Source organism: Arachis ipaensis, chromosome B03 (assembly GCF_000816755.2).
Source record: "Arachis ipaensis cultivar K30076 chromosome B03, Araip1.1, whole genome shotgun sequence".
Classification (NCBI taxonomy): Eukaryota; Viridiplantae; Streptophyta; class Magnoliopsida; order Fabales; family Fabaceae; genus Arachis; species Arachis ipaensis.
This window is the reverse complement of record NC_029787.2, coordinates 28,245,643-28,268,396: the sequence shown is the minus strand read 5'-3', so window position 1 is coordinate 28,268,396 and position 22,754 is coordinate 28,245,643. Positions and strand designations below refer to the sequence as shown.

The following is a 22,754-nucleotide window of genomic DNA, read 5'->3' as shown; positions in this document are numbered from 1 at the left end:
TATTGAGTCCTTTAATTCATACACAAGAAACATTTTTATACAATGTCATCCTGGTATTAAACAATTTATGATGCATGTTGACAGTGTTTATAGTGTAGTTTTTACTGTTAAATGGTTACATAATTATTTCATGATTTTCTGTATGAAAGCCATTAGTTATTGTAGACTATGTATATGGAAACCAAATTTGTGTTTTGTTTTGTGATTTTACTGAGATTTGGACTTCTTATCAGGTTCTGTATGATACGAATGGCTTTCTAGAAAAGAACAGAGATTTTATGCCTTCCGATTCCGTTCAATTCCTTGCATCATGTAAATGTGAACTGCTGCCATTGTTCTCCAAAATGTTTGATCAGTCTCTGAAGTGTTCAAATTCCTTCGGCACAGGTGCAGTGGATTCACAGGAGCAGAGTGTTTGTAAAAAGTTTAAGGTAATCTTGTTTTAGTTTATTGAGCTTCTTCTAGCTTCAATAAATTTTGGATGAAAATTATTCTTATGGCTCATTATAAAAGATTTGGACATGATGCGGCGAGATGATTATGGACAAAGTACATCTTTCGATTTTACAAAGAAGTGGAATGCCACAAATTGAGCAACTTAAATCTAACTGCTTTTCTACTATTAGGGTCAATTGTTCAATTTGATTGACCAATTGGAGTGCACCACACCTCACTTCATTCGATGCATAAGGCCAAATACTAAGCAGCTGCCTGACATTTATGATGAAGACCTTGTCCTACAACAGCTCAAGTGTAGTGGGATTCTTGAGGTTGTTAGAACTTCAAGGGCTGGATATCCAACTCGAATGACTCATCAAGAGTTTTCCACAAGGTAGTAGAGAAATAGATTATGGTTTTCATACTATCTTGAATGAAGGGCTGATTTATGTTCGTTCATTTCTTTAGGTATGGGTTTCTGCTTTCTGAGGCCAACAAATATCAGGATCCATTGAGCACTTCAGTTGCCATTTTGCAACAATTTAATATCCCTTCTGAGATGTACCAATTCGGCTATACTAAGTTGTATCTTCGAGCTGGGCAGGTAGATGTCTAACTTTCCATTGCAGGGCTACAGATCCTTTTTTATTGCTTCCATTTCTTGTTGGTTTCTGCCCAAGTGATCCTGGCTGAATATATAATTACCTGTCAAAATAGTTTGGCATCGGAATCATTTTATGCTTTCACTTTGCATAATTGCATGAACTCTGTATATACTAATTATGTCTGACACCAAAAAAAAAAAATAATAATTATTATGTCAAGTTAAAAGGCAAAGGCTGAGGTTAATTTTGATGGTTGATTTTCCATGGAAAGTTATAATTTTTGTTTGACTTAGAATTTGTTTTGAACCATTAATTTCTCTTAATTTACTATGTCTTGTTTTGGGTTGTTTTGATTCATACTTTAGATTTATTTGACTTGGTTATTCTTGTACCCCGGTTGGTTTTGTAGACTGGTTCACTGGAGCTCAAGAGAAAACAGGTTTTGCAAGGAATAGTTGTGGTTCAAAAATACTTCCGTGGTTATCAAGCAAGGAGTTATTTCCAGGAACTTAAGAAAGGAGTGGCAACATTTCAATCATGTACTGTCAATAATGATATGAGTTTATTTTGGCTGTATTATTATTCGTGGCATTACACACATAAAAAATAACTCTTTTTTCCTTTAATTTTTTATTTATTTATTTATTTTAAATGCAGATTTGTTAAGGAAAATAATTTTCATGAAAATATAAGTAACATCTATTCTCAAAAGAAATTCTATTTACTTTTCCTTGAATTCTTTTCGACATCTGAGTTTCCCTGAAGAACCTTATAAACATTAACTGATGGTGTACTCTTCACAATCCCAATTACGAGTAATTGTGGGCATCTTTTGTTTACTTTTGTCCTAACCTATAATTTGGTTTTATTGCAGTTGTTCGTGGAGAAATTACAAGAAGGAAATTTGGTGTTATGAAGCCTTCTATAACAATTTATTCTAAAAATCTTGAGGAGATCCAAGCAATCATACAACTGCAATCTGGTTTGTGTGGTTCTGTTCTGTGTCCAGATAAGCCTATGTATGGGTGTTGCATATTTTGTACTTATTATCTGCTCCCCTTTTTTTTCATGCAGTAATTCGTGGGTGGCTGGCTCGTAAGGATGCAAGTACTCCAAATGGTTTTAAGAGTTATCCTGAAAATGCAAAACATAGACGGAAATCACTTGTTAAGATGCTGGAAGTGAAGGTATTTTACAATGCAAACTTGTTTTCCTATTTTCTTCGGTATCCATCTAATTGGTTGTTTTTCAGCTTTTCAACTTCTACATCTAAAACAGCAGTTTCATGCTCTTACTATTTGACTTAAGTGGCAAATGAGATTTCAAACCTAAGTACATTTATATAAGTTTGTTTGATGCTTAATATTGTTTGGTAGACATGCTCAACGAGTATGTGGGAATCTTTGATTCCTATGTATGTAAATAAGGATGGTATTAGGGTTTAAAATTCCGATGTTTTATATGATAATTGAAAATGATTTAAAATTAGCATGTTAAATACGATGGGTTAGCAAACATATTACCCGAGTATGTCAATATAATATCATATAACCTGTGAAGAATCAAACTAGATGAGATGAAGGCTGATGTTTAGACATGGTTTGGTTTTAAGTTTTAGGACCATAGAGCAGAGACTGTTTCCCTTCTCAATATCCAAAAGAGAAAATCAGGATGACTTGGTTTTAACTAGCTCTAACTTTCTTAGGGTAGTATAATTGCCCATTTGAACATGATACTAAATAAATACCTATCAAGAAGGTAAACCAGATGAAATGAAGAAATCTCACGTTTTTCACCTTTCACCATTTGAAATAGTTTTCTTCCATGGGTGTGTGGAGTATCGCAATGTTTTTGTTCATGATTTGGTAAAAGCCCTCGTCCAGTGACAACAAAGGACTTTTGTTTATTTATCCCTTTTGGTTTAGCAGGATATATCCAAAGAGCGGGTTCAGAACCTACCTTCACCATTAGCCCAACTACAAAGGCGAGTTGACAAGGCCGAAGAGGAAAATGCTAAATTAAGGGAACAGCTAAAACAATCTGAGAGAAAGTGGGCTGAATATGAGGCAAAGATGAAATCAATGGAGGAAGCATGGCAAAAACAGAGAGCATCCTTGCAAGTAAGTTTTCAGTTTATAAAAAGGTGACTATTACATGATGTCTTCATGTGAAGATGATAACTGAGAACTGTTAGATGATTTGACGTGTTTGACTAAATTATTTAACATAACACGTGCAATATCTTAGCTATTATCTTCATATGGAAACATCTTATGTGAGTAGCCACCTTATAAAAGCCCTCAATTTTTGACTTACTCATAAATATCATTATCACTTGGAATCTTTTAACTTGTTTAGTTACCTTTAGTCACAGACAATTTCTTGCTGTTCTCTGCTCGGTTAGCAAATACTGTTCCTTTATGAATGTCATTTAAAGCCACGATGTGATTAAGGAATCATTAAATATTTGTAGTTTTTGGGGATAATCAAAGAGACTGAATTACCCTTTCACTAAATTGAAAAAGAAAGATTATGATAGGTCAACAAAGAGGTGATAACAGAGTAAAAAGAAAATAATTGTATGAATGAGTAATTTCCTATTGAAAGATTTTAGTTTAAGAATTAATGCCCTGATGGAGTAATAAGAGAAAAGGGTAAAATTGGCATAAAATTATTAGTCGTTTGTTTATATTCTAGAACACATGAAACATGGAAGTAAAGAAGGTTCCAAAATGACACTTGTTTATAAGTGGAACAGGTAACTTTTGTATTCTCCGAGTAGAAAGTTCTTGGTTTAATTTTGTCAGTCTTCTTAAATAAGAATTAGCATAAGTGCTATTACAGGATTTCTTAGATATTGAGTCGGGTATAGCCTTTGGTTTATCATTGCCAACAAGAAAAAAATATTGTTGAAAAATAATTATTACGTGGTATGCCTGTTGTTTATTGCACTATTTAGTAGGAAAATCAGATGCAGAAGGGCTCATATTTAACTTGGAATTCCATACTTCATGGAAGATTCTAATTGCAATTTCTAATGCAGATGAGTCTCGTTGCTGCTAGAAAGAGCCTTGCTTCTGATAGTGGCAATACTCAACCTACAAGAAATGAAGTCCTGTCTCCTCGGTACTATGGTTCTGAAGATGCTACCCTGGGATCTCGAACAGCTGTGAACACTCCAATAAAGTTTTCTAGCAATTTCGCTGTCTCTGATGGAGGCAGAGAGGCTAACGGGATCAGAGAAAGAGGGACAAGTGGTACTTTGAGCAGTCTGATGAAGGAATTTGACCAGCGAAGGCAGAACTTCGACGACGAAGTTAAAGCTCTGAATGATGTTAAACCAGGGAACTCCACCACCACAAATTCCATTGAAGAATTTCGTAAACTTAAGCAGAGTTTTGAGGGATGGAAGAAACAATACAAGGTTAGGTTACGCGAGACAAAAGCAAAGCTTCATGAAGCAGATAAAAGTCGGAGGACATGGTGGGGGAAATTAAAAAATTGAGTTGGAGAGCATGGTAGCAATCTGTTTTCAGCGTTTGATGAAATGTGTAGACAAGATCAAGATTTAGCAAAAAGGGCAAAACATTGTTCTTATGAACTCTGTCCTTTAAAAAAATGCTTCTTCATATCATCTTTGCGGAATACTTGATTAAGTGTTATGCTTCTAGTTGAAAGCGGAAAATTGTATATTTACAAATTTTGTTACATAGTGGATATCCTATAGATTGTGCATAGTTGTAGACTTGTAGAGTTGCTTAGCACCTGTATTGGATGGTCTAGTTCATGTAAATCCTTTATTTTAATTATCCTGAGTAAAAAAAACAGTACTGCTCATGTAAATTCTGTTGCTTATGTGATGTAACATTCACTCCCCATGCGGTAAGCTTGGAATTTAAGGAAATTTTCTCCTTATTTCGGTTTGTCAATGCACTTCTCTTGTCAAATTTTCTTGCAAATACTGCCTCTATGCTTGGTTCGGATCCAATTCTTAGAACAGTGGCTTTGATCTTTTAGCAATTATGTTTGTTTTCTCCCTCCCCTTTCTCTCTAGATTTCAAAGTACTCAAACCAAAGTCATGTACTAATAAGCATCATTAATAAAAACCTTTTATTTGTATTTGACTATTTGTTAATTTCCGTTATCCCCTTAAACACACTTTTACAAGCTTGTTAAGAAATCCGTTTGTTGAGTAGAGTGTCTTTCTTGACCATGAGCAATTTCCTGCACATACAAGAGTCAACTATTTCATATTCTTGGTCCAACAGTTTCGCCACTATTATATTGCCATGCCTTCTTATTTGTTCTCCTAAACATATTAGGTAGTAATTGTAGTCGTCAACTTAGTAGTATGCGATTAGCATATATAGAATCGTTGAATGAATTGTGAAAAATCCTTTTAATTTCTTTATTTGCAATATTTTCCTTTTTTCAACGGTAGTTTCGGTTTCCATTTTCTATTCATTTTACTCTATCCTAGTTACTTGTTTTTACTTCAATCCTAATTGAAGATCAATTTATGTTACGTGATCCATGACCATAACAGAAATATATAATGATAATAATCTACAAGTTTAATTTCCATGTCACATGATACATACACATTAAGCATACAGGGGTATCAAGAACCAGGCACAAACTTGGTGGCATAGACCCAAGCATTGTTAGCCACAGGGTTATCAAGGTGATCCAAAAGGTTCTCAAGTGGTCCTTTGCCAGTGACAATGGCTTGCACAAAGAAACCAAACATGGAGAACATAGCCAACCTTCCATTCTTGATCTCCTTCACCTTGAGCTCAGCGAAAGTGACAGGGTCGTCGGCAAGTCCAAGAGGGTCAAAGTACTGTCCCCCAGGATAGAGGTCGTTGCCCTGGCCCACGCCGGGGAGGCCGTTGATGCGGAAGCCCTCGACGAGGCCCATGAGGACAACTTGGAATCCAAGAACTGCCAGGATGCTCTGTGCATGGGCTAGATTTGGGTTGCCCAAGTAGTCGAGGCCGCCTTCGGAGAAAATTTGTGCTCCTGCTTTGAACCAAACTGGCTCCTTGAAGTCCACTCTGACCCACTTTTCTAGCACTTCTGGGGTGATGCACCCTAGTGCTCCCAGCATAGCCCAACGTCCATGGATAACCTAATTATGTCATGTCACATAATGCTTCAGTTCATCTATGTGAGAATTCAAGCAAATGAAAGAAAAGAATACAAGTGAGAGTGACCTCAAGAGCCCTGTTCCTGGCAAATGCTTCAGGATCAGCAGACAAACCAGCAGTGTCCCAACCATAGTCTCCTGGGAACTCTCCAGTCAAGTACGAAGGTGTCTGAGCTGAAAAGGGTCCCAAGTATTTCACTCTGTCTGGTCCATACCACAATTCATTTCCCTGCTCATCATTATTCATCAACACAAACCCACTTCATAAGCCACGCAACACACCCAACAAACATTAAACATGTTAAAAATTATTGCATGCCATCATTTCTCATCATCAATCAGAAGAGCTGTAAGAAAGAAACTATAAACATTTTTTTCCGGGAAAAAGTACCATGGTGTATTTCCCAGTTCCCATAGAGACAACATCTCTAAGAGGGTTAGCGTTGGATCCCCTAGTCTGACCAAAGAAGGGGGTTGATTTCAGGACAGTGCCAGAGCTAGCTGTGGCTGCCATTAATGTTGCTGCCATGACTTCCAAGCTTCTAGGTACTTCAGTTCAAAAATTGAAAGCTTATTAATTTGCTTAAATAGGAGACACTAAATTGATAACCGAAGCTTGTAGAAAGGAGGTCTCGGTGAGTGTGACATCATTTGTAGGAAATAAAATCGTAGGGAATGTGTGATTAGGAACACAAGAAGGGTTGCAAGTTTTTGTGGTGGGGATGGGTGTTGCTTGGAGCAACCAATAAGAAGGCTTCAAAAGATTTTTAGTATCTTCAACACATATCTTTCTATCCGCATTTTATCCTTGCCTTAATACAAGCGCTTTTTAATTTTGGGGTTAATACTCAAAGTCGTCCCTAAAAGATCACGCGATTTTTATTTTTGTCCTCGAATGATTTTTTTAATCAAATTAGTCTCTGAATAATTTTTTTAAATCACGCTCGTCCTTCCATTAACCTCGTAACGTCGCCGTTAGAAATCTGCTGACGTGGAATGTGAGTTAGCAACCCACCCAACCAAATGACGTCATTTGGCACCTTGAGAGCCATAATTTTAAAACGTCACTGTTTTGTGACTAGAGTGTAACGTTTTACACTTTGTTTGTGGAACAAGTCTTCACTTGTTCTTCTTCATTCTTACCGTGACTTTCTGTTTCTCTGACCCATAAGCAACCATTAGGAAGATGAAGACGACCGCGCCATCATCCGCAACCATTTGAATAGTCATGGAGCATTGTTCGTGCATATGTTTTGGAGCTTGGTGGAAAACTTGAAGGCAACTACACAGCATTGTCTCTGCGTTCGAAGTGAGAGGTAAAGTTTTTTGTATCTTGTGAAAAAATTGGTAACGCTATGTAAACCCCTAGTTTTCGCATTATATGATTGAGTCATCGTTAAGAATCTATTAGTACATAGGGTTTAGGATTTCATCCCAGAGTTTGGTTTATGATCGGTTATATGCGTAACTGAGGAAAGACTCTGTTTTTGTGGCTTAGAAAAATGATAACTATTGTTTGTGTTAATGGTGTAATGGTTTCTGGTTTAGTTGCTGTGTTGGTGATGATTTAGTGTTTTTCATGTTCTGTTTTAAATTTTTATAGGGTTTGGAGGCATTGCAAGTCTTAGATGGAGGGTCCTCCGATGACATTCATATTTCATCATGGTGAAAATTTTAAAAATAATGAGAAAGAAAGTAGAATCTACGAACCAGATAATACAAAAGTCTTGATGGGGGTTGATGGGGATATGCTTGATGTGTTTTTTGTTAAAGGATACTATAAGGAACTGGGATATGCTGGGAGGGACATATGTTGGTGGAAAGTTCCTTGGCTCTCGCTTGAGAGTAGGTTGAGAAAGTTGGAGACTGATAAAGATCTGCTGAAAATGTGTAAGACTTGTAGAAGGAATCACAATGTCATGAACATATTCTTTGAACATGGAGTTTCAGAGCCACATGTGGTAGAATGCATGAATGAGGATGATGAAGTAATTCTGCCAACGAATGCCTCTTTGTTGAAGCTGCCCAGCACACAGCCTGCAATGCAAGCAACGAAAATTGCATCCCAGCCCACAAAGAGCTACTCACAGCCAGTGACAACTAACTCTTTGCATCCCACTTCCAAAAATAAAGCCAAAACCACTCCCAACTCTACTGGACCCAATCCTCATCCCAAGAAAATGGACTATGTGAAGCCCAAAACAAGGTCCTCCCAGCCCACAGCAAAGTCAAGTGACAAGCCCAATTCTCAACCCACTAGAAAGTGTAGTTCTCAGCCCACAGAAAAGCCCAAACCCCAGGCAGACTAAGGTGAGGGGAAGACCACCAAAGCTTCAAGTTTCTAAAGGAAAAGGAAAAAGAGTTGTCTCTCCCCAACCTCCTCTAACAACTGCAACAATTCTAATTTCTGCTGGAATAATCAAAGGATCTAGTGCTGTGACAACCAAAAAGCTTGCAAGTTTCATGACCTTTGTGCTGACTCCGGGGTTCAAACGGCCAAGGAAGAAAGATAACACCATCTGAAGACCTTCATCGAAACATATGCTTTTTTATTAGGCTATAGATTAGGAAAGATATGTTTGTGTTAAACACTATCAAGTCTCACTGTTTTGTAAGTCCTTTATTTTGGATGCATGTTTTGCCTTGGTATGAAGTGTTTCTGATGAATCACTTTTAGGAACTTTACTACCTTTTGTGGTGACAAACTCAATGTTGGAAACTTCATATTCACACTTTATATTAAGAAATTTAAGAAACTTTATTATCTTGTTATGTCTCTGGTTTGCCATTTACTTCTTTACATATTACAGTATGACTGATGCATAAATATATTTCATTCAAAGGTGTACTCAAAATCCAAGTTGCCATTTATAACCTCTAGTCTCAGATTACAATAGTTTAGCCATTGAAGGTTGTGGTAGGCTTAGAGAAGGGGGGTTGAATATATGCCTTCATTTTAAGTTGCTGTTATGGCCCTTTTTTAAACAAACTTTCAATTCTGATTCTGTTTGAACTCAGCAGCGGAAATTTATGAGACAATTTATTTTTGTCTCATGAATATCAGAGAACAGAACACAGCAGAGAAGAGAAAAGCTAACACCAGCATGTATCCTGGTTCGGTTGCCTTGTGCTATGCAACCTACGTCCAGTCTCCTCCACAACAATGGAAGAATTTCACTATAGTTAATAGTATTACATACACCAATTTCACAGGATTGACACAGTCCTTTCACACTCAAGTTCTATCCTAACTTGACATTGGCTATGCTACTACCTAACTATTTTCTCTTAGTGCTAACCCAACTAAGAAAGGGATACCTCACAGGTACAAGATACAAGACATAGACATACCTAAAGAAATCTGAAAATAACTCTAGGCTTTTCTCTCAAGTGTTTCACTCAGCCTTTTTCCACTCATGGCTTTTACTTGAACTTTCTCACAATGCCTTTTCTCACAAGAAATTACAGAAAGATAAACATAGAAAAGTAAATCACAATCTGTAAAACATGAAGGAGATTGACTTCATCAACAGCCTTTGTGCTATGCGAAAAACCAGATTAGCAAGCCTCTGATTTAGTTCTTCATACTGGCGGAATGCACCTTTGATTAGGTTACACTGTCCAGTTAGTTGAACTTCTTCAAAGAGCTCTCTCAGAACAAAACCTCTATTCACTGGTTTTCTCTCCTTGGTTTCTGAATGAACAGCAAACCTCTTTTATTTCCTTGCATGTTGTTGGGTTCTTCTTCCAAGGTCAACACCTTGAGCCTTGAGCTTCACCAACCCACAGAGTCACTTTTTCTCCTTAATCCCCAGAGTAGAAACTTTGCTTCTGACTTCCTCATCTTGACCGAAAGCCATAAATTAGCAGCCATAGAAATCTTCCCATTGTCAACTTGATCTTAGCCCTTGAAAACCAACTTGGTCCCCAAGTCATGTTTAAGACCGTGGATACACAGCAGAGAAGAACAGAAACTATATTTCCTTTGTATCCCATTTCGGATAGAGCAGAGAGTTGGGAAGAAGAGAAGAAGATCCGATGCATGTAAGAGGAAATGGTTTACCTTTGATCTTTTCTTAAGCTTGATTTGGCTTGAACTTGTTGATTTGACATTCTGTCTTTCAAGCTTAAACTTTCTCTCTCTTGCTTATTTGGTTACTAGCTTAGGGAAAAAGCTCTTTCTCTCTTTCTTACTTTTTTGAATTTCTGACCAACTCTTCAGAAGTGAACGTTGCTTTTGGTAAGGCAAAAGAGAGGGATTTGCTTGCTGAAAGAGAATCAGGCTTGGATCGGGTAGTGATGTGCTTGGCCCGTTTTGATTTCTTCAGCTTTGATTTCTTTTGGGCTTTGCTTGATTTACCAGCCCACCAACCTTGTTGTATTCTATTCATTCCAATTTTGGGTTGTAATTCAAATTTTGGCCTACAACAATTTATGAATAATTAGTAATATGTAATTATAATTAATCAACACTAATTATTTATTTTGCCCAAAAATAATGTTTGTCAACCCTAATTAATTTGGTTAATTTCTTAACTCAACAATCTCCCTCTTGTGACAAACATGATTTAAGCAATAATAAAAAAGGAAATGAGTTTGAGTAAGGTTTAGAAACTCCCTTTGATTTTTGTCATTTGCTTTTATGTTGCTCCCCCTGTCCTTTTCAGGATTAGCTCCCCCTGGATTTGTGCTTTCCTCTTTATTCCTGTTTTTCATTGTTCTTAAAGAGAGCACAATAGAGAGCTAAGGATTCAGCATGTGAAATCAAGTTTTAATGCAGCAAACATACAAAAATCCCAAAAAAATACTAGTAGCTGCAGCAAATGCCAACAAATTCCTAGGACATATTTACCATCCTATTGCTATTACTCCCCCTTTTGTTATCAAGGGCGGATAACAAACAAGATCAACAAAAACAGTTTCTTGAACCCTGCAGAAAAGAGTTAGAGCACAGTTCAAAGTACTAACTAACTTATCAAGAGTGCATCAGTATTTTTAGAGTTATTACAGTCATCCAAAATAAAACAGTTTAACAGTAGCAAAAAAACAGAAATCATGAGACAAAAAGAGAGCAGCAGCAGTTTTCATGAGACAATTTCTAGGCATCAGAACCATTCCCTTCCGAATTAGCTTCCTCCTCAACATCAGTGGCAGGGTCTTCATCTTCTTGAAGGTTATCGATGAATGACATGAACACAGCCACTCTATCCCTTGATTTCTTTAGAAAGTTCTCATGCTTGCTAGCCAGCTTCCTTTGCTCTTTGCTCATAGCAATAAAGTGATTTGATTGAGAAACAAACTCCTGAACAACATCTTTGACCACATTCAGCAAGGCAGATTTCTTTCCAGTAGAGATGGATGTACCCTCAGTAGAAAGAGCAGGAGAATCCTCAGGGAAAAAGTCATCATCTTCATCATCTAGGACAACCCTTTTCAGATCTAGTGGGTCCTTTTTGCTGTTTCACTGAACCACCCCTTTTTAGGTATGAATGTCTATTTTGATATTCCTCATTGGTCAATTCAACACCAAAATAATCAAATATGCAAGTTAGAAACATGCCATAAGGAAGTGCTTTGTCCTTTTCACTCCTAACAGAGTCAAACATATATCTAACCATCAAGTATGCAAATGAAATTTTAGTTTTGGTGAGAAGGGCATATAAAACAAGAGTATCAGTGTAGGAAACCCTTTGATATGAGCCGCTTTAAGGCAGAATAATGTGGTTGACCATTCGATGCAACTGAGCACGCTCATATCCTAGGGCTTTGTGAGTAGGTGTAATACCATCAATTAAAGAAACATGTTCACAAATGTGAGCCAATGCATCATGATAAGAAATTTCAACTCCTTCATCCCACTTAACCGAAGTGTAAGCACAAGGCCCAACATCAGTATACTTCAATGCATCACTGATAGTTTCATTGTTTAAAACTATGTCTCGGCCCTTTACATATGAATGAGCAGTGCCTTCATGATAAGTCATGTTTGCATAAAATTCTTTGACCAATAAGGGATAAACAGGCTTTTTGATGTCAAAAAGATGATTCCAATCCAGAAAAATTAAGTTATCAACAAATGGAAAACCTTTTCTTTTCAAAGATAGCAGATCAGCGAGAAAAGATGGACATAGGGTATGATACTTGATAACCCCATCATAAAAGTCATTTTTCATGGCAGATTTGAATCTATAGGGGTTATAGTTCGAGTTAGAGGTCAAAAAGTGAGCTTTGTGATCAAAAGGTCTAATGTCTGGTTCTTTAACATTTTTGAGAGGGACTCGAGTGTTACCTCGTTGAGAGCGCACAGGAACCGACCTGGATTTGGGTTGTGTTGGTTCAGGAATAGGTTCCTCAGCCGCCGGACGTTTGCCCTTGGAGGAGCTAGGCTTTGCAGAACCAGGTTTTGAGGAGCCTGGCTTGGAAGGTGTGACCTTCGGTAGTGGTGTCGGCTTGGCAAGGGCAGGGTACCTTGGCGTGGTCTTGGTTCGTGCCATGGGAGTAGTGCGAGGAGGAGAGGTAGGAGGAGAAGGAGATGGAGTAAAGGTCCGGTCTTGGGAGCGAATGGAAGGCTTTGTGGGAAGCTTGTACAGTTTTTCACGAGGAGGCCTTTTAGCAATGGTTTTCTTCCTTATTTGGTTAGTTTCAGTCTTTTGAGGGAAGATAAGCAGTAAAGTGAGTGGAAAGAAACCGAAGAGTTGGAGGAGAAGTTATGGAGGGAAGAGAGGGAGTGTTGGTAACCGTACCCAAAAGAAAGTTTCTCAAACCATCCAACTGCATCATCTATTGAAACGACTTGAAAAGACATGACCTCATTCAAGAAAGATTTTATTTGATTTTAAAATAAAACAGAAAATTAATTTTAAATTTTGAAAGACAACAAAAATAAACTGAAACACCTTTTGGACTAAAACAAAAAAAATTAAATTAGTTCGAAAACCTTTTGGGCCACAAAACATTAAATGAAAACCCTTAAAGAAGACTTAAACACACAAGTCATCACAAAATCAAGCAAACAAACATGTAACATTCATAATGGGCCCAGATGTGGTTTGAATTAAGGAAACACATTGGACCACTCATGATCTGATTTTGAGGTTGGCCCAGATTAACTTCCACTTTAAACAAGCCCAGAACACATTGGTTTGAATGGAAACGTTTATCACCTGCCCAGAATTGTCTCATACCTGTTTATGAGACAAAAACGCTCCAGCAAATACATCAGCATTTTTCAAATAAAGAATCATAACTCAAAATTTCTAGACAAGTCCTAAGCATGCAGAATCTGTCCTCAGCTAATGGTTTTGTGAAAATATCTGCTAATTGTTCCTCTGATTTAACAAATTGAATACTAATATCCCCCCTTTGGACATGTTCTCTTATTGAGTGAAATTTTACTTCAATATGCTTAGTCCTAGAGTGAAAAACTGGATTTTTAGAAATATTAATGACACTCATATTATCAGACATCAAGAAAATATTTTTAGCATTTAATTTATAATCAGCAAGCTATGTTTTTAACCATAAAAGCTGAGAACAACAAGAAGAAGCAGCTATATACTCAGCTTCTACAGTGGATAAGGCCACTGTTGGTTGCTTCTTACTTGACCAAACATTTAAGGACTTTCCAAGGAAGCAACATAAACCTGAAGTGCTCCTTCTATCAACTCTATCACCAGCAAAATCTGTATCACAATAACCAACTGCAGAAAAATCATCAATCTTAGGATACCACAGACCGAAATTCGATGTGTCATGAACATATCTAATGATCCTTTTAACTGCAGAAAGATGTGACTCTTTTGGTTTGGATTGGAACTTAGAACACAATCCAACACTTTGCACAATGTCGGGTCTAGAGGAAGTTAAGTACATAAGAGAACCAATCATTCCTCTATACCTAGTCTCATCAACATCTTTCTCAGTTTCTCCCTTATCTAATTTAGAATTAGGATGCATGGGAGTTCCCATGGGTTTGGCATTTTCCATACCAAATTTCTTAACTAATTCCTTGGCATACTTCTCTTGGTGAATGAAAATACCATTTTCAGTTTGTTTGATTTGCATACCAAGAAAAAAATTAAGTTCACCCATCATACTCATGTCAAATTCACTTGTCATGAGTTTTTCAAATTCAGAACAAAGGGATTCATTTGCTGATCCAAAAATAATGTCATCAACATATATTTGAACTAGAATGAAAGAATGATTAGAATTTTTAATAAATAGAGTTGTGTCAGTGGTGCCTCTTTGAAAACCATTTTTCAAAAGAAATGAGCTAAGTCTCTCATACCAAGCTCTAGGAGCTTGTTTTAAACCATAGAGAGCTTTAGATAATTTGAAAACATGATTAGACTGCTATTTATTTTCAAAACCAGGAGGCTGCTCCACATACACCTCTCTATCAATCACCATTCAAAAATGCACATTTCACATCCATTTGATATAATTTAAAACCACAAAATGCAGCATAAGCTAAGAGAAGTCTTATGGCTTCCATTCGGGCAACAGGGGCAAAGGATTCATCAAAGTCTATTCCTTCTTCTTGGTCATATCCTTGTGCCACCAGCCTCGCCTTGTTTCTTGCAATGCGACCATCTTCTCCCAACTTGTTCCGAAATATCCACTTGGTGCCGGTCACTTTCTTTCCACTTGGCCTTGGAACCAAAGTCCATACTTGGTTCTTTTGAAACTCAAGAAGCTCATCCTCCATAGCTTTAACCCAAGAGGGGTCACTAAGTGCTTCCTTGACGTTTTGAGGCTCTATTTGTGAGAGAAGGGCAATGTTTGATCCTTCATTTGCCTTTCTAGTGGAAGACCTTGTTTGCACTCCATGAGAGACGTCCCCAATGACAAATTCCTCAGGATAATTCTTCAAGAATCTCCATTCACGAGATCTGGTGGACTTGGAGGCAGATTCAGTTACCAAGGGATTCTGGGTGCTGCTGGCTTCAGAGTTTCCTTCAGATTCGTGAGACAAATGGAATTGTCTCTTAAATTTTTAGCAACAGCAGTTTCTGGTTCAGTTTGAACAAAATTTCCATTCTCTTGATTTTGCACAAGTTCAACTTCCTTTTGAGCTTGATTTCCTGCATCACAATCTTCCAAAATGCTTTGTACCAAGTTAGTATCACAAAATGTAACATGTATGGACTCCTCAATAATTCTAGCATCTTGATGATAAACCCTATATGCTTTACTAGTTGTGGAATATCCTACAAACAAACACTCATAAGTCTTTGGATCAAATTTACCCAAATTTTCTTTGTTATTTAAAACAAAACATTTGCATCCAAAGATGTGCAAGTAATCTAAGTTTGGTGGGTAGCCTTTCCAAAGTTCATAAGGGGTTTTCTTAAAAAATTTCCTTATGATTGTTCTATTCAAAATGTGGCAAGCTGTGTTAACCGCTTCAGCCCAAAGGAATTTTGGAACATTACTCTCACAAAGCATAGCTCTTGTCATCTCTTGTAAGCTTCTATTTCTTCTTTCCACAACACCATTTTGTTGTGGTGTTCTTGGAAAAGAGAAGTTGTGAGATATTCCAAATTCCTCACAAAAGGATTCAAACAAATTATTTTATCTTTTGAAGTCACTAAATATCCTAAATCATACAGCTGACTTATGCTCAAAAGATTGTGCTTCAAACCACATACCAAAAGTATATCATCAATGAAAGTAGATTGCTCATTACCTACTTTTCCAACAGCAATGATTTTACCTTTACCATTATCTCCAAAGGTCACAAAACCTCCATCATACTTATTTAGTTTGATGAAGTAAGTTGACCTTCCAGTCATGTGCCTTGAACATCCACTATCCATGTACCACATGTCTTTTTTGTTCTTGGATGCTAGGCAAATCTACATGATGAGTTTCACGTAGCCTTAGGTATCCAAATTAATTTGGATCCTTTGAAGTTAATCCATCTTGGTTGCCCAAGTGCATTGAAATCACATACAACATTGTAAACTTTGTTTCCTACAACTCTTTTTTCAATGAAACATTGTGCATATGAGTAACTAAATTTCTTGCAATTGACACAATGATTTTCTGATGTATGTTGCTGAAATTGAGGTGAGTTATATTGCTTGAAATGATTGAAGTGTTGAAATTTTCTGGTTTTTGGAGGAGATGCATTTCTTTTGACAAACTGATTTTTATTAAAGTTGTTCCTCTTTGCAAAAGCATTTTTACCAGAATTTCTTTGAACATTTTTAACTTTCGAATATGAGGTTTTGTTGTAAAATAGTGGTTTCTTGAAAATAGCCTCATTTTTCGAAATGTAACCCAAACCTGGCCGGTTTGATCTCGGATCAGTTCTTGGTGAAGGCTTAGTTTCACTTGTGTATACTTCATCAAATTTTTCTTCAAGAGTTGAAACATATCCAATACCCGATTTGTTTGGTATGGATTTGGTATTTGATGAAGAAGCCACAAATTTTATAGAGGAAGTGTTGGAAATTGCATCTTCCTTGGCTATGTAGCCTAAACCAGATTTTTCAAACAATGGTCTTTGACTTGCAAGTAATTTGTCCAAGTTACTAGAACCTTGAGCAAATTTTGCTAAGTCACCATTCAGCCTTTTAATCATATCATTTAATCTTTTATTTTCAGCAATTAACTCATGAGAAGGATCCACAATGTGCTTTCCTTTTAATTTTTCAAGTTCAGATTTTAGAAATCTGTTTTCTTCAATGATGTCCAAAGCACATTCAGTTTTCTTCACTTTTTCTTTTAAAAAATCATTTTCAGCTCTTAACACATCTCTTTCAGATTTGCATTCATTGTACTTGTCAAGCAGTTTTGAGGTGTTTAAAGTGAGATCATCAATAATAGCATGTAAGTCCTCAATGGTCAAATCATAATAATTTACCTCATCAAGATTGTTGTTTCCAGCCATGAAGCATTCTTTGTCATCTCCTTCAGATTCTTCTTCTTCATTTGAGTCGTTCTCAAGATCCTCCCAAGCTGGCATGAGTACTCTCTTCCTTTCCTTCTTTCCTTTGTCCTCCTTTTTGAGTTTTGGACAGTTTAGCTTGAAGTGTCCAGCCTCCTTGCAGTGATGGCACGTCACTTTGCTCAAGTCGATCTTGTGCTCCTTTGAACTCGAACCCTTGTATTTGCCCTTGTTCTTCATCATCCTTCTAAATCTCCTAGCAAAAAACAAAAGCTCGTCATCTGAAATACCATCACTAGACTCACTCTCTTTCGGTTCTATTTGTGACTTGAGGGCTATTCCCTTTTTCTTTGAGTTTGTGTTTGTGTGTGTGGCTTCATAGGCAAGGAGTTTTCCTCTCAGCTCATCATAGGTTATGGGACTTATGTTGTTACTCTCGGTTAGGACAGTGGCCGTATTTTCCCATTCTTTTGTGAGGCTTCTAAGGAGTTTTCTCACTAAGGTTTGTTCTGCATAGTTTGTACCCATAGCATCAAGGTTGTTGATTATGATTGAGAATCTCTCAAACGCTTCATCAATTCTTTCTCCATCCTTCATGCTAAACATCTCGTACTCTTTTCGCAGCATATCAATCCTCGTTTCTTTGACTTGTTTAGTGCCTTCGTGTGTAACCTGGAGTTTTTCCCAGATTTCTTTGGCTATCTTGTATCTAGACACCTTCCGGTACTCTTCAAAGCTGATAGCATAGTGAAGAAGGTTGATTGCTTTAGCATTCAGCTCTATCTTCTTCTTATCATCTTCATTCCATTCAGCTTCTTCTTTTGGAGTCACCACTCCATCAGCACTTGTTTTTGTTGGGATCTTGGGACCGCTCACAACAATCTTCCATATATTGTAGTCAATGGATTAGATGAAGATCCTTATCCTTTCTTTCCAGTAGGAGTAGTTCTTCTCGTTGAAGAAAGGTGGCCGGTTGTTTGACTGACCTTTAGTGAGGGTGTAGGCAACTGTGGTTGTGCCCAAGTTGTTCGCCATTGGATCTTTGCTCCAAGCGGTTAAGCTTGATTCTTGAGACCTTAGCTCCTGATACCAATTGAAGGTTGTGGTAGGCTTAGAGAAGGGGGGTTGAATCTATGCCTTCCTTTTAAGTTGCTGTTATGGCCCTTTTTTAAACAAACTTTCAATTCTGATTCTGTTTGAACTCAACAGCGGAAATTTATGAGACAATTTATTTTTGTCTCATGAATATCAGAGAACAGAACACAGCAGATAAGAGAAAAGCTAACACCAGCATGTATCCTGGTTCGGTTGCCTTGTGCTATGCAACCTACGTCCAGTCTCGTCTACAACAATGGAAGAATTTCACTATAGTTAATAGTATTACATACACCAATTTCACAGGATTGACACAATCCTTTCACACTCAAGTTCTATCCTAACTTGACATTGGCTATGCTACTACCTAACTATTTTCTCTTAGTGCTAACCCAACTAAGAAAGGGATACCTCACAGGTACAAGATACAAGACATAGACATACCTAAAGAAATCTGAAAATAACTCTAGGCTTTTCTCTCAAGTGTTTCACTCAACCTTTTTCCACTCATGGCTTTTACTTGAGCTTTCTCACAATGCCTTTTCTCACAAGAAATTACAGAAAGATAAACATAGAAAAGTAAATCACAATCTGTAAAACATGAAGGAGATTGACTTCATCAACAGCCTCTGTGCTATGCGAAAAACCAGATTAGCAAGCCTCTGATTTAGTTCTTCATACTGGCGGAATGCACCTTTGATTAGGTTACACTGTCCAGTTAGTTGAACTTCTTCAAAGAGCTCTCTCAGAACAAAACCTCTATTCACTGGTTTTCTCTCCTTGGTTTTTGAATGAACAGCAAACCTCTTTTATTTCCTTGCATGTTGCTGGGTTCTTCTTCTAAGGTCAACACCTTGAGCCTTGAGCTTCACCAACCCACAGAGTCACTTTTTCTCCTTAATCCCCAGAGTAGAAACTTTGCTTCTGACTTCCTCATCTTAACCGAAAGCCATAAATTAGCAGCCATAGAAATCTTCCCATTGTCAACTTGATCTTAGCCCTTGAAAACCAACTTGGTCCCCAAGTCATGTTTAAGACCGTGGATACACAGCAGAGAAGAATAGAAACCATCTTTTCTTTGTATCCCATTTCGGATAGAGCAGAGAGTTGGGAAGAAGAGAAGAAGATCTGATGCATGCAAGAGGAAATGGTTTACCTTTAATCTTTTCTTAAGCTTGATTTGGCTTGAACTTGTTGATTTGACATTCTGTCTTTCAAGCTTAAACTTTCTCTCTCTTGCTTCTTTGGTTACTAGCTTAGGGAAGAAACTCTTTCTCTTTTTCTTACTTTTCTGAATTTCTGACCAACTCTTCAGAAGTGAACGTTGCTTTTGGTAAGGCAAAAGAGAGGGATTTGCTTGCTGAAAGAGAATTGGACTTGGATCGGGTAGTGATGTGCTTGGCCCGTTTTGATTTCTTCAGCTTTGATTTCTTTTGGGCTTTGCTTGATTTACCAGCCCACTAACCTTGTTGTATTCTATTCATTCCAATTTTGGGCAGTAATTCAAATTTTGGCCTGCAACAATTTATGAATAATTAGTAATATGTATTTATAATTAATCAACACTAATTATTTATTTTGCCCAAAAATAATGTTTGTCATCACTAATTAATTTGGTTAATTTCTTAACTCAACAGCCATGATACTGGAAACAAAAAAACCAGCTCCTTAAATCACACCACCATATCACATTCACTCACTCCTATTTGTACATATATGACATGCAAAGTAAAGCTCCTATTAAGATGACTAGCATCAGACTAGTGAACATGAAGCACATTAACATTCTATGTACTCTGACTTCTGCTTCTAAACTACCTATTCTCCATGCTAATTTAACCTTCCAATCTTCATAATCAATGTCCAGTTCTTCTTCGATTTCTAGGACACCCCTAGAACCTTCTGCAACAGCTATATTTTCATTTTCTTCGACCCATTTAAAAAAATTGCAATGACTCCCTTTTTGAAAACGTTGAACAAAACTGTTAACCCCACATAAAGAGTGAAAGCCAAGATGATCCTATCATTCATACAAAATTAAACTCACCCGATATCTTGGACAAGTATGAAACAACAGATCTGGATTCTTTTATGTCCCAGATTTCTTAATCAAAGTTTTTAAGCCGCAGAAACAGGTTTCCTCATGGTTTTGTCTTCTTCTTCGCATGGACGAGCTTGAAGTATAACTACCGTGTGAGTGCGACGGAAACCCACCACCGGACCCTCCACTTCCACTCCCCATCATGGCGCCGAGATCAACTTCCTCCTCCCTGAACAGCAGTTGGGTCTGCGACAACGCTAAAGCAAGGCAATCATGTTCTTTGGAGGATGGCAATTAGGGTTTATTTATTTGAGACTTAGGGACTAAATTGATACAATACCCTAAACATATCTCGTCAACAACACAGACACCATGCCAGGTGTTACTCATATTGCCAGCTCACATTCCACGTCAGCAGATTTCTAATGGCGGTGTCATGAGGTTAACGGAAGGACGAACGTGATTTAAAAAAAATTATTCAGGGACTAATTTGATTAAAAAAATCATTCGGGGACGAAAATGAAGATCGCGTGATCTTTCAGGGACAAATTTAAATATTAACCCTTAAATTTGGTGTTAGGCTGTCAAAGATGTATTTTTTTTTATGTGAAGACCATAAATTTAAAGATTAGATTTTTAATTTTTAATTTTTCTTAAACATGTAAATTTGAGTACTAAATTTAAATTTTTTTATTTTAATTTTTTTTAAATATACAAATTTGAGAGTCAGATTTATAGTTTTGTATTAAAAAATTTTTTAAATGTACAAATCAGACATTGAATTTGTTCAGGCAAAACTGAATCTCTAATTTATAAATTTTAATTTAAAAAAAATATTTCTATATCTATAAAAAATACGTCATAATTCTCTAATTATACATAATGCATACTAGGTGTCTATTACTAAAAAAATTAGCCTAACACAAGTATACTATTTTTTATTTTTGTTTTCATGATGTATCCGTTATCTCATCATTTTTTTTTGAATTAGAATTAAAAGATATTTAGAAAAAAAAGTTGAAAGAAAGGTGAAAAGAAGGTTAATTGATTGGGAAAGATGGTAAGAAAAATATTGGAATAAATGCATAGAAGTATATACGAAAGAGTTACATTGAAGATTAAAAAATATTATACTACATTCAAAAAAACAATTTAAAGGACAAAAATATCATATTATTAATGAAGTTCTCTTAACATTGAGTGAACGTGTATATTACATAATTACTAAATTTATTACGTAAACATTCACTTAATATTAACAGAACTACTAATAATATGATATTTTTGTTTGTAACTTTATTTAAGTAGTTTTGGAATTACGAAAAAGTTATTTTTAACTGTTATCTTTAACATTTTTTAAAGAGTGATTTTTATGTTAGTCTCTTTTGTTACACGTGAAAGTTTCAAAGTGTATTTGTAACATATGAAAGAAGTAGTTTTTCTAAACAGTTTAATTTATTGGATAGGCTCAACTTTTTTTTTTGGTCAAACGGATTGAACAGTTCTCAATCTTAGGTATTACACCCATGTTTTACACACTCACACAACACATTCATATACACTACCATAAATACTATGAGTTCTTAAACAACATCGAGTCTCAACTAATATTTGAACTCGATGCACCTTCTAGCAAGGCAAACATAGTTGCCACTAAACCAAGCATTGCGGTGTGGATAGGCTCAACTTTAAACATTGAATCAAAATGTGTTCTATATGATCACCTTTTTGAAGTAAATAATTTTGCATTTACAGCCGTTTGCACAAAAAAAAAAAAAAGACAATATACTTTTGAAGTGTGCTATATTATTTTTGAAGTAGCTTGACTACTTTTGAGAGAGTTTATTTACTAGGACTTAATTTTTGAGGCAGTATACTTTAATGGTTACTTGAAAAAAATTTCTTAATTCATTTCACACTTTGAACGAATTTTAAACTATACATTAATAAAATTCTTAAATTATAGTTAGGTTTGTTAATAATCAAATACTACAAGAAAGTACTGGAATAGCGATCGAAAAAATTGGTTGCTAATAGCGATCGATTTAGCGACCGAAACAGAATTTTCAAGACCAAATCAATATTGGTCGCTAATAGCAATCGAATTAGTGACAGATAAATTTTAAATACAACCAAAATAAAATCGATCAATAAAATCGGTCGCTATTTTTTTATTTAGCAATGGATTTAGCAACCAAAACGGAAATAATGTCTTTGGAACAATTGGTCACAAAAGCGGTCGCTAATTTTTATTTTAGCGACCGATTTTGCAATTGATAGTGAAATAGGGTGAACAACTATTTGGTCACTAATTCAGTTGCTAAATTACTGGTCGCTAAATCAGTTGCTAATTGTTAATTTAGCGACTGGTTTTAGTGACTTCACTAATAGCCACCGAATTATCGACCGACTAGTTTTATACAACTAGAATATAAATGGCAAGGTTATGAAAACCAGTTTGAACCAACCATTTGAACCGGTCACACCACAAACCGAAGGAAAAAGTAAAAAGCGAATCGGTTAGATGT

General features: G+C 36.4%; 2 protein-coding genes across 5 annotated transcripts in view; one reads left to right on the top strand and one right to left on the bottom strand.

The window, feature by feature from the left end:
* Positions 1-4,972, top strand: part of LOC107630096 (myosin-2) — an 11,765-nt gene extending 6,793 nt beyond the window's left edge. For 2 of the 3 annotated variants that reach the window (XM_016333136.2, XM_016333134.2), the window contains exons 17-24: positions 234-431; positions 627-832; positions 907-1,042; positions 1,453-1,582; positions 1,918-2,025; positions 2,118-2,230; positions 2,969-3,163; positions 4,087-4,972. In XM_016333136.2, coding sequence (XP_016188622.1) covers positions 234-431; positions 627-832; positions 907-1,042; positions 1,453-1,582; positions 1,918-2,025; positions 2,118-2,230; positions 2,969-3,163; positions 4,087-4,548 — 1,548 coding nt within the window. In that variant the 3' untranslated portion in view covers positions 4,549-4,972. The remainder of the gene's footprint in view (positions 1-233; positions 432-626; positions 833-906; positions 1,043-1,452; positions 1,583-1,917; positions 2,026-2,117; positions 2,231-2,968; positions 3,164-4,086) is intronic. The other variant, XM_016333135.1, reaches the window with a different exon arrangement.
* Positions 5,579-6,849, bottom strand: LOC107630097 (chlorophyll a-b binding protein 13, chloroplastic). 2 transcript variants are annotated; one of them, XM_016333138.2, is made up of 3 exons: positions 6,585-6,849; positions 6,261-6,422; positions 5,579-6,175 (listed from the first exon to the last, which is right to left on the bottom strand). In XM_016333138.2, the coding sequence occupies exons 1-3, from the start codon at positions 6,720-6,722 to the stop codon at positions 5,666-5,668; spliced, it is 810 nt and encodes a 269-aa protein (XP_016188624.1). In that variant the 5' UTR covers positions 6,723-6,849; the 3' UTR covers positions 5,579-5,665. The 2 variants fall into 2 exon arrangements, with proteins under 2 accessions (XP_016188624.1, XP_020974226.1); XM_021118567.1 differs by lacking the exon at positions 6,585-6,849 and adding an exon at positions 6,476-6,501 and having other exon boundaries at positions 6,261-6,444.